The 12,070-nt window shown below is 57.8% G+C and overlaps 1 protein-coding gene across 1 annotated transcript; it reads right to left on the reverse strand.

The window, feature by feature from the left end:
* Positions 1–1,706: 1,706 nt before the first annotated feature.
* GALNT6 (polypeptide N-acetylgalactosaminyltransferase 6) lies at positions 1,707–11,035 on the reverse strand. The gene is made up of 10 exons (XM_036399787.1): positions 10,548–11,035; positions 9,391–9,563; positions 7,761–7,910; positions 6,934–7,168; positions 5,477–5,594; positions 5,177–5,377; positions 3,564–3,695; positions 2,203–2,304; positions 1,940–2,092; positions 1,707–1,820 (listed from the first exon to the last, which is right to left on the reverse strand). Exons 1-10 carry the CDS (start codon positions 11,033–11,035, stop codon positions 1,707–1,709), a joined length of 1,866 nt encoding a protein of 621 aa, XP_036255680.1.
* Positions 11,036–12,070: the final 1,035 nt, after the last annotated feature.

The raw sequence follows: 12,070 nt of genomic DNA on the forward strand, positions 1-12,070 counted from the left end.
AGCGCTGTCCGCGGTGGGACCGAGCGCCGGCCCCGCGGGCGCTTTAACGGGGCGGCGGGAGGCGGCGCGGGAAGGGCAGCAGGTGCCGCGGCCCCGCCGAGCGGCCTTGGCCCCTGTGCCAAAGAACACTCGGTCCCCAGGCAGCCCAGGGACACCCCGAGCCCCCCTCGGCGCTGCAGCCCAGGGAGACGCTGCCCTGCGCTGCCGCCTCCTGTGCCCGTGTCCCCGAGCCGCGTCACCGCTGGCTCCCGCTCTCAGCCCCAGGAGGCCTTGGCTGCAGCTCTGCCCGGCCTCGGTTCGTGCCATGGCGCCCAGGGGCTCGATCCAACCCCTGGATGGAGCCACATCGGCACCGGGATGGGGAAATCGAGGCACAAACGGGGCACGACCGTCAGCCCCTCCCCAAGCCCCCGGCACAGCCAGCGCTGGAGCAGGGCCGGGGCTCCCTGGGGCCTGAGGCTGGGGCAGGAGGAAGCAGAGATAGGTTTGAAATAAACCCTGGGATTTTGGCCAAAGCTCTGTCATGTTTTACCCCTTGAACTCCAAATGGAGATTGTTTTGGTGAGGACCATTGGCCCTTGAGGCACAGGCCTCGGCATTTGGGATCACGAGGCTCATGGGGTCAACCAGGTCCAAAAAAGTGTTGGGAATAAAAAGCACCTGCTGCAGTTCTGCATTTATTTCCAAGGAAAACACGAAACTTCCCAGGAACACAATTGCCAAGTAATTCCATGTTTGTTCTATCAGCACCAAGGGCACAGAGTGAGGGACAGCGGCAACGGCTCCGCCCCACACAGGGACACCCCAAGGCAAAGCTGATCACCCAGCTGTGGCACAAAGGGCTGTACACTCATTTTTGGGCTAAATAGCGAGTTTCTAGAACAAGAAGTGCGAAGGATACAATGTGAGAGGAGTGTTTGGAGCTCAGAATGGCCAGAGACAGGATTTGTGTAAAATAAAGCATCTCTTTATTTGAGGTTCAGTGTCTAGGACAGGTTCTCCCCACTCCTGCCATGTCCAGGAGGATTTTTCCCCGCTATAAATGATATGGCAACAAAAGTGGCAGCTACAGAAGTTGGGATAGACAAACAATCTGGAACAGAGCAGATGTGGCACCCAGGATCCTGTTCAGAAGGATTCTCTGGTGCCATCCAGGGAAAACTCCTCCTGCCCAGCACAAGCAGAATCGTCCCCAGGAATCGTCATCATTTAATAATAACAATAATAAAAGCAAGAATCTAACTTCCTCCCCCCTCCAAATCCAACGTGATTCCTAAGGCACAGATCCCAACTTCTCCCATTGCCCGCCAGGGGCCACCGCAAGCCCCGATCCCCCCTCGACGGGAGCAGCCCCACGGTCACCATCCTCCTCCTCCACGGATTTTCCCGCCCAGATCCCCCATCTGGGGAGGCGCATCCACGTTTTTAAAGCCTGACACGAACTGAAGAGTCTCTGGCTGGAGCCGGGATGGGGAGGACGAGCAGCGGCTTCCGAGGAGCATCGGCAGGAGCGTCGCCGCCACCACCGCTGCGTTTCGGGGTCCCTGGGGTGCCCCCGGCAGAGCCCGGCTCCCAAAAGCACGGGATTCAGTTCAAGGCAACCACGAAATGCAGCATATTTAAGGCCTTCACTTCTTAAATTAAAGCGAACAAGGGAGTTTTTTGGATCCTGGTTTCCTGAGCGTGGCCGGGGGCTCCGCTGCCGTTTAGGTGAAGGACCAGAGCTGGTGCGGGTCCGTGAGGTCGCAGGGAACGAGCGCCGGGTGCTTCCCCCGGGCCGTCAGACACATCCCCGAGGCCAAATTCTTGATCAGCCGGTTCTGCCGAGAAACAACGCAAACCATCCATGAACGAGAGCGGGGTGTGACCGAGGGGAAACAGCACCGGAGGGGCCGCTCCGTGCCCAGGGGCGATTCCCGGCACGGAGGGGGCTCCTCACCTGCGCCAGGTCCCACTCCTCGCTGGCGGGCACCCGGCCGGGCTTCCCTCGGAACTGGCACTCGCCCAGCTCGGCCGTGCCCGCAGCTCCGCGCAGGCACAGCTCCTTGCCGATGTTGTGGCGCAGCTCCCGCTGGCTCGTGTACTCAAAGTACTGCGGGAAGAGCCGGCGGGGCCGTCACTGCCGCGCCCCGGGAGCTGAGCCCGGGGGAAAACCGGGGGGTGGCAGAGGGGGAAATGATGGGGGTGGTTCGGGGGGCGCACCTGGTTGCCCCCCAGCCCGTGGCAGGGGTACATGATGAGAGGTTTCCCACCGTGGTTGTTCTCGCCCACGTCCAGGCAGCTCTTGGTGCCCTCGTTTTTTATCTGCGGGAGGGGAAGAGAGGAGTTGGGAGGGGAAAAGAGGTGGTGGTGGGAAAAGGAGAGGGGAGAAAAACGAGGGAGAGAAAGGAGAGGGAAAGGCGAGGAAAAAGAGATGGGGGAAAAGGGCGGGGAGAGGCCACGGGAAGGGGGGTGAGGAGGAGAGAGAGGGGGGAAAAAGGGAGAAAAAGACGAGGTAGGGGTGGAAAGGAGCAGTAGTGAGGAAAAAGGCTGGGGGAGCGGAGGAAAGAAGGACTCAGAGGAGCCGGGGTGGGACCGGCTCGGGTTTGGCCGTGCAGGACTCTGGGTTATCGCTGTGCAAACACAGTCCCGGCACCCAGAGCCGGCTCCGGGTCCCGTGTCCTTTCCAGGACACGAGGAACGCCCGAGCCATCGCCTCCGGCACACGGAGCAAAGGGAAAGGCACCTGGGCGGCGGTTTCAGGAAATGAAGGTGAATTAAAAGCTGGATGGGAGCCAGCAGCCAGCACCTGGCTGTCACCCGGCTGTCGCTGGGCTGGGTGCTGGCCGTGCCAGTTGCTGTCACATCGCCCTGGCTGAGGAGGGGCAGACTCAGGATCCAACACCCAGCTTGAGGGAAAGGGATTTTCCAGCCTCAGAGGAATCCCATCCTCAGGGATGGAGCTGGAGCCCCTCATCCTGCCTGCCCTCAGTTCCTCGGGGATGCAGCCAGAGCTCCGTGTCCTGCTGTCCCCAGCTCCCTCAGGGACGGAACCAGCCCTCCCCATCCCGCCGGTCTCCATTTCCCTGTGGATGGGGTCCTGCCTCCCAGCCGTGCCCAGATTCCCTCGGGATGGAGAATCCCATCCCAGCCCATCCCAGCCCATCCCAGCCCATCCCCAGCCCATCCCCAGCCCATCCCCAGCCCATCCCCAGCCCATCCCCAGCCCATCCCCAGCCCATCCCCAGCTCAGTTTTTCCAGCCCTCCCTGTGCCAGGACGATGTTTGGGGCCCAAGGAAGTTTTCAGCTCTTCCCCCCAATTTAACCCAAGTCCACATCCCCACGGGTTCCTCACCCCGGGACTCACCCCAAACCAGCCCTGCCGGATTCCAGCTCAGCCGGAGCCCAAACCGGCCCCGCCAGCCGGTGACAGATGAGGTGACAGACACAGAGCGGTGACAGACAGACACGGTGACAGACGCGGCAGCACCAGCTCCCCCTCCCCGGACCCACCCTCCGGGCTCCCCCGGCTGTTGCCGGCACGGGGCGGAGCTCCCGCGGCTCCGGCAGCCCCGGCACTCACCGCTCCGTAGAAGGCCGGGGTCAGGTCGGGCACGAACATCTCGGGGTAGACGTTCTGCAGGTACCAGGTGAAATTCTTGCAGTGCAGCCGCTCCCGCAGCCGGCGCCGCTCTGTGATGTCACCAAATGTCTTCTATTGACGAAGTCATGGACAAAAATTAACTTCAGAAAACAGTAGGGAAAATCCCAAAAAAACCCTTTCCAGGTTCAGAGTTTGGAGTAAACCCCAGCTTTGCCATCATCCCTCATGGTGTGGCCAGCACCGAGACACGTGGCAGGTACCCACCGGCTCTACCAAAAGCTCGGAGATGTTTTGGTGAAGAATAAGAAGTTTTGGTGTTGAAAAAAGAAAAGAATAAGAAGCTTTGGTGTGTGGCATTCACATTCTCTGAACAGAGAGACATAATTCTCCCAGGTTTTTTCCTGGAGAAGCACAGAGAAAAGAAGAGGAAACAATTCTGATATCTGTTTGCTGCTCCTGTTGTTTTGCACATGTGGAATTGTTAGGAAGGTTGTTTACCTGAAGTGATTTGTCAATTGGATTCTACTGAGGATTGTTTTGATTCCTTAGCCAATCACTCAAAGCTGTGTCCTGGCTGTCTCAGACAGTCACGAGTTTTTCTTCAATATGTATCTTTTGTATAATATTGTATCTCTTTAATATAGTATAGTATAATGTAATATAATTTTAATAAAGGAATTGTTCAGCCTTCTGAATCAATAGAGACACATACTAATTACTCCCTACATTGGGGGTGCCCTGCTTAAAAAAAAAAAAAGAAATTCATAAATCCCGATGTTTTCCTAGTAGGAAACATTCCGGCCAGAGGGGAAAGAAAAAAAGGCTTTTGGATATTTGTGTCCACCTGTCTGGTCTCCCACCCACTCCTGCTGCCCAGGTGGAGCTCCCAGCAGGACCAGCCCTCTGTTCCAGATTGCAAGGCAAGATGCATTCTGTCACCATTTCTATGGCAGTTGTCTTTTGTCAAGTGGGCAGTTTTTCCTTATCTCTTCCACAATCACTCCTCCCTCGGGAGGGGACATCTGCTCATAGCAGCTATGGAATGTCCCTGCATGGCTGATAAGAACTACAGCATCCCATTGGGAGATGTGAGCCCAGAGGGAGGAGCCAAGCATTCCTACCCGGATATAATCTGGAGATTCTGGAACACCAGCACAGCTTCTCCACTGGATTCCCAGAGGAGCAGCAGCTGCCTCTTCCACTGGATCTTCAGAGGAAGATTCCACCCTTTCCTACAGGATCCCTGCTCCAGCAGAACCACCCCTGACACTGCAGGAGGGCTGTAGTCACAATTCCAACGGGACTGATACCAACACCCTGACCCACAGGGTGTCAGGTTGGGTTCTGACTCTGTCAGTGCTGTTTTAGTGCACTGCATTGTTTATTTTATCCTTTTATTTTCTTCCCTAGTAAAGAACTGTTATTTCCTGCTCCCGTATTTTTGCCTGAGAGCCCCTTAATTTAAATTTCATAGCAATTCAGAGGGGTGGGGAGGGTTTACATCTCTATTTCAGGGGAGGCTCCTGCCTTCCTTAGCAGGCACCTGTCTTTCCAAACCGAGACACCCTCCCAGCAGCAGCAGCCCCCGGTACCTCTCTGGCCATCTGGGAGGCTTGCTGGTTGCGGCGGTAGAAGATCTCCTTGTAGTCGTCCATCCAGACCTCGGCCAGGCGCACCTGGTTCCGGGAGATCACCTGGGTGCCCTTGGGGAAGGTGTGCGGGCTCTTGGAGCGGAACACGTGGCCCACGACGGAGCAGGGGATGATCTCCACCTGTCCCCCGCACTGCCACACCTGCGGGGAAGCCACACCTGAGGTGGGGGGGTCCAGCCCCCGGGCCCCCCAGCAGGGAGCTCCCTGGAGGTGCCCTCAGAAGGTTACCCCTGTCCTTACCCTGAAGGACATTTCCACGTTTTCACCCCCCCAAATCTCCATCTGGTCATCGTAGGAGCCGATGTGCTCAAAGTAGGACCTGGAGATGGCAAAGAGGCCACCTGCAAAGGTTGGGGACCTGCAGGGGGCAAAGAAGGGGTAAAACACAAACAAAAGAGGAGAAATCTGAGTTTTGGGAAATCAGACTCCCCCTCTATCCAGCTGTGGTGGGTTTGGTGGACAGGCTGGGCCCGGCTGCTGGGAGGGGACAGAGGTGACAGTGTGACACGGAGGGGCCTCACTGGATTCAAAGCGAAAAGAGGATATTGTTACCAAAAACCTGTCGCCAAAAAGAGGAGGAGGTCAGAGCTCGGTGCCCCAATCCCTCCTCCCGCTTCCCTAATCTTTTCCATCTGAGGCTGGAACAGAACCTCGCTTTTATTCAGGAAAAATAATAAACGCCAAGGACTCGCTGAGCTGCTGGAGACGAGGCAGCGGCGGGAGCCAGGCGCCCGGCTGGAGGTGAAAGGGGCCTTTATTGGGACAGGAGCGTCGCCCAGGTGACCCGAGCACAAAGCCAGCCCCGCGGCCGGGGTGGGGCCGGGGCCGGGCGGGGTGTCCGGTGTCTCCCGGTGGGGGCACCAGGGAGAGGTGGGAAAACCACCCAGGCTCTGTCTGCATGTCAAACAGAGGGATAAGAAGAGGGATTTTGGCACAGCCTGATCCACAGGTGACCTGTTCTGTGTGGGGGCACCTGGGCACCAAGGGTGAGAAGGCAGGGACAGCAATTAAATCCTTAATGGGAGCGAGAGTAATTAAATCCTAAATGCTGGAGCAAGAGGTGGCTGGAGGAGATTCCATTTTGGCCCTGCATTCCCCAAGCCCCAAGGGAAGTTTGTCCTCCACCCCTTGCCAAGCTCTGACTGTGCTCGAGCACAAACTCCCGACATGTCCCATGCCAAAAGGGGAGAGCCCCGCTGGGAAAGGGCAGCACCGCCCACCCAGAGGCACCAAAATCAAGGAGAACACCTGTTGCAGACATCTTTTATGGAAAATCCTTTCCTTAGGATTTTTCCTCCTGAGAAGCTGAGAGGCCTCGGGAACAAAATGTAAATATTGATTATCTGCTGCTGTGGAATGCAACAGGTGGATCTGTGATTGGCCCATGTTGGATGTTTCTAATTAATGGCCAACCACAGCCCAGCTGGCTCGGACAGAGAGTCCGAGACAGAGCCTTTGTTATCATTCTTTCCTATTCTATTCTTAGCCAGCCTTCTGAGGAAATCCTTTCTTCTATTTGTTTAGTATAGTTTTAACGTAATATATATCATAAAATAATAAATCAAGCCTTCTGAAACATGGAGTCAAATCCTCATCTCTTCCCTCAACCCAAGACCCCTGTGAACACCGTCAGAAACACCAATTTGTTGGAAAAAACAGCAAACCCAACTGGATAAAGTATCCCGTGCTGGGCTTACTTGATGGGGAAGGTCTCATCCTTCCTGCGTTGCCTCTCCCGTGCCGGAACCACCTCCCAGCCGAAGGTCAGGCTCCAGTCGAAGTTGCCCCGGCTGTGCTGCTTCCCGTTCTGCACGGGCTTGGAGAACTCGAAGGTGTTGAGGTCGATGGTGGCGATGTCGGGGCTCACGACGGCCGTGGGCTCCTCGGCGATGCGGGACAGGAGCGGCTCCAGCCAGCCATGGAAACACTCGCCTGGGACACGGGGCAGGGCTGAGCGGGGCTGGCGCCACCCAAAGCACCCGGGGTACGCACAGGTGACACGGGGTCACAGGGGGGACACGGGGACACACTCATGGTGCCACAGGGTGTCACAGGGGGACACTCATGGTGTCACAGGGTGGACACTCACAGGGTGTCATGAGGGGACAGTCGCGGGGTCACAGGGTGTCACAGGGTGGACACTCACAGTGTCACAGGGTGTCACAGGGGGACACTCACAGTGTCACAGGGTGACACTCATGGTGTCACAGGGTGTCATGGGGGGACACTCACAGTATCACAGGGTGTCACAGGGGGACACTCACAGGGTGTCATGAGGGGACACTCACAGTGTCACAGGGTGTCACAGGGGGACACTCGCAGTGCCACAGGGTGACACTCACAGTATCACAGGGGGCCATGGGGGACACTCACAGGGTGTCATGAGGGGACACTCACAGTGTCACAGGGTGTCACGGGGGGACACTCACAGTGTCACAGGGTGCCATGGGGGACACTCATGGTGTCACAGGGTGTCAGAGGGGGACACTCATGGTGTCACAGGGGGACACAGGGGAACACTCACAGTGGGCATCCAGGAAGGTCAGCACCTCCCCGCTGGCCACGCTGGCCCCCAGCAGCCGGGCTGTGATGAGCCCCTTGCGCTCCCGCTGCCGCACCACGCGCACGATCTGCAGCTGCTCCACGTAGCGATCCAGCTCCTCCTTCAGGTACTCTGCAGGTGGGAAAATCATCTGGAGCCATCAGAGAGGCAGGTGCCAGTCCCTGCATCCCACCAGCCCATCCTGCTGCCCCATCCCATCCCATCGATCCCATCCTTTCCATCCCATTGATCCCATTCCAAATCCCATCTCTCCCATCAATACCATCAATCCCATCCCACCCCATCCCATCTCCCAAATCCCATCCTATAAATCCCATTGATCCCATAAATCCCATCCCCTCCCAAATCCCATCTCTCACATCTATCCCATCCCACCCCATCCCATCTCCCAAATCCCATTGATCCTATAAATCCCAACCCATCCATCCTATAAATCCCATCCCATCCCGTCCCCTGCTGTTCAGACCCTGCAGTTGGGTTTGGGTTCAAGGACACCTGAGCCTTTGCCCCAAACCCAAGTGTATTTCTGGCTAAAGAAAATAAGATTTATAAAGATCTAAGCCCCCTCCTGTCTAATCCCTCTCTGGAGAGGGACTGGGGGTTGGCAGGGTGGGTAGGAGGCCACATCCCTGTGCTTGAAGTGTCACCAGGACCAAGTTGTTCCTGGGGGAAGGGGTCACCAGAGGGACCCAGAATTTCTTGGCAGGTGCAGCCAAGCCAGGAGCTGGAAATGGCCAGGTGGGAGCTGGGACCCCGAGAAAAGTGTCCTGGGAAGGGGACCCGAGTCCAACCCACGTCCAGCCACAGTGGGAGTGGAGCTCTGGGGCACCACAAGGTTCCTGCTCCTCGGGAGCCCGTGGGTGGAAAGGGAGAATTTATCTGGGCCAAGGGCAGAGTCCGCTCCTCCCAGTGCCCCGACACTGAACCCCACGTTAATTAGCTCTAGGTGCTAATTAACGAGGATTACAGCTGGCTGAGGTTGGAGGTTTGTGGAGCACCTGGTTTGTCCCCAGGGCAGGGATAACAGCCGTGCTGGGGAAGGGAAAATCCCCGATGTGCTCCTCCGGGGTGGATGTGGAATGGGGAGCGGCTGCTGGGAGATCCCGGGATGCTGGGAGCGTGAGTGGCTCAGAGCTGCTGCTTCCAGGCTTGGAAAGGGGCTGGCAGCCCCTGCATCCTGCTGATCCCACATCCTGCCATGGATCCTGCCTCCCGCTGGCCCCTGACTCCCCCGACTGCTCCCTCACAGCTCCCTGTGGCTCCTGCATCCCTCTCACTCCCACATCTCACCACAGCTTGTCCTACCTCCCTCTGGCATCCACATCCCACATGGCTCCTGCACCCTTCTGGCTCCTGCTTTCCACCAGGGCTCCTGCACCCCTCTGACCCACATCCCACCACAAATCCTGCATCTGTCTGACCCCCATCCCATCACAACTCCTGCATCCTTCTGACCCACATCCCACCATGCTCCCTGTGTCCCTCTGGCCCCACATCCCACCACATCTCCTGCACCCCTCTGACCCCACATCTCTCTGACCCACACCCCACCGTGCTCCCTGACCCCTCTGTCCCCGTGTCCCCCACGCACCGTCCGTGCTGGCATCGTCCACCAGGATGACCTCACGGAGCAGGCGGGCTGGGGACGAGTGCAGGACGCTGTAGACCGTCCGGAGCAGGGTGGACCAGGCCTCGTTGTGGAACACGATCACCACGCTGGTGGTGGGGAGGGGAGGGCAGCGCTTGAACTTCTGATCGATGCACCTGGGGGACAGAATGGGGGGGTGAAGGGGGAGGCACGACTGGAGTGACCCCCGATATCCCCCCCCACCAGACCCCACAGCTGCGGGGGAGCAGCTCTGGCCCCTCTGGACTCGTCCCTGCTTTGATTCCCATTGATTTTGGTTGAGTGAGTCCCATTGCCGGCCTCCGTGTCCCCCCTTTGTCGCCGCCACACCTGCTAAGCACGGATAATCGCCTGCCAGCGCAGGGGGCTGGATTCCTCCATCCCTTTCAAGGCTTTTTCCATCCCGAATTCCCCCCCATGTCTCCCCCATCCCACCCCTCCGCGCGGGCCCCGCTTTAATCCGGCAGCCCCTGGCCGAGGGCAGGCGGGGAAATCTCTGGAGTTTCCCTCTTTCCCTCCCCCCGACCCCAGCGGGGTCCGAGGCTGTTCCACTCGGCTAAGAAAAGAAAAAGTCTGACCGCTGGAGCCGCTGGGATAAAGGAGGGAGAGGAGGGAAAGGCGGGGAGGCGCCGGAGCCACCGAGCAGGTACAGGGAGACACAAAGAGCCTGCTGCCACTAAACCCGCCCCCAAGGGGCCAAAATTAGGGAGAAATAATAATAACAACTAAATTCTTTTTTTTTTTTTAGCTCTGTCTCCATTCAATCCTCTGCCAGTGCTAGGTGACATCCTGGCCCTAATCTGCTTTAATTTTCCCTTAAATTTTAAGGGAGTAAGTGGCCAGATTGAAGGGAATAAGTGGGCAAGTGGAAGGGAGTAAAAGTGGCCAGGTTGAAGGGGGTCAAAGGGGCCAGGTGGAAGGGGGTCAAAGGGGGTCAAAGGGGCCAGGTGGAAGGGGGTCAAAGGGGGTCAAAGGGGCCAGGTTGAAGGGGGTCAAAGGGGGTCAAAGGGGCCAGGTGGAAGGGGGTCAAAGGGGCCAGGTGGAAGGGGGTCAAAGGGGGTCAAAGGAGCCAGGTTGAAGGGGGTCAAAGGGGCCCCAGGGGCTTTGGGCCCGGCTCTCACTCGGGGGGGCGGCTGTCGGGGCCCAGCGCCCGCTGCAGGGAGATGCGGTCGCTGGCGAAGGCGTTGAAGCAATGCTTCTCGTAGCCCCGCTCCTTCTCCTTCGTCTCCTCGGGCGTCCAGCGATCCTTCTTGAAGGCTTTTCCGTCGGCGCCGGGGCTGGCGGGGTCCTGGGGGGGCCTCTCCATCAGCGGCCGCAGCTCGGCCGCGGTGTAGACGCCGGGCAGGCAGGAGCGGCTGCTGGGCAGCGGCTCCGGCGGCGGCTCCGGGGCCCCGATCTGCAGCCGCGGCATCGAATCCCGCAGGTCCCGCACGGCGCCCAGCATCAGGTCCAGCACCTGGCCCTTGCCCTGCACGATGTTCCGCAGCCACGGCTCCTCGCCCGGCTCCTTGCTGCCCACGTCCTTCTGGAGGATGAAGAGGAAGAGGACGAAGACGGCGCCCGCCAAGGCCACCTTCAAGGTGCTGTAGCGGCGGCGGAACAGCCTCATTTTGGGGTGTTTGGGGCGTTTCTGGAGGGTTCAGGAATGTGGGGGCTGCGGGTGCATCACGGTGTCCTGCTCTGCTCCAGTGACCTGGGGGAAGGAGAAACACCTGCAGTGAATTCCTGGGCTGGATGCATCCCCGTGGTGTCAAAACAGAAATCCTGCACTGAAGATATAATGTATTGTATTTAAAATGGATCCTGTTGTACCTAAAATAGAATATATAAATATGATCAGCTCGTGGAATAGTTTTGTTAAGGACCTTAAAGATCGTCCAGTCCAACCCCCTGCCCCGGGAAGGGAACCTCCCACTAGACCAGGTTAATAACAAATAATAACACAATAATACAATAGCAAAATAATACATTAATATATTGGCATAATAAAATAATATTGGCAACATATTAACATATCAATATTGCAGTACAATGTTAGTAATATATTAATACAGCAATATAATATTAGCCATATATTAAGTTTGCCACAAGCAACACCTGTAAAATTCATCCCCCCCCCCCAGCACTTCCAGCCCCTAAATCCATCCCGAAATTGAAACACCAGGAAAAGTGCAGGTTAAAAAATGCCGGAGGATGTGCCACCCACCCCCACCACCCCACACGAGACCTCCCCAAAAATTTCTTCTGGGACTGATCTGGAGGCTGCAGCCTCCCCCTGCCACCGCCCCTCGCACGCCGAAGTTAAAATAGAGCCCAAAATTTGCCAAAATATTTTGGGCCGCTGGGAAAGAAAAAAGCTTTTTCCTGGGCATTTTCCTGCCTGCGAAGGAAAACTCGAGCAGACCGTGCAGTGCTCCGGGTTCGGCGGAGCTGGAGCAGCAGGTTCGGTGTCCGGTGCCGTGCCCGGTGCCTCGGCCACCGGGAGCTCGGCGCCAGCTCCCGAGTTTGCCCCGGCATCCGCCGGAGGCTCTGAGCTTTCCACCACCCCCAAACTTCCCGCGGCTCCTCTTTGTGAGCCGCGGCCGCCGGAGCATGGACGAGCCCGGCGGGATCCATTCACCGCCATCTCCTCCTCCTCCTCCTC

Source organism: Molothrus ater, chromosome 30 (assembly GCF_012460135.2).
Source record: "Molothrus ater isolate BHLD 08-10-18 breed brown headed cowbird chromosome 30, BPBGC_Mater_1.1, whole genome shotgun sequence".
Lineage (NCBI taxonomy): Eukaryota > Metazoa > Chordata > Aves > Passeriformes > Icteridae > Molothrus > Molothrus ater.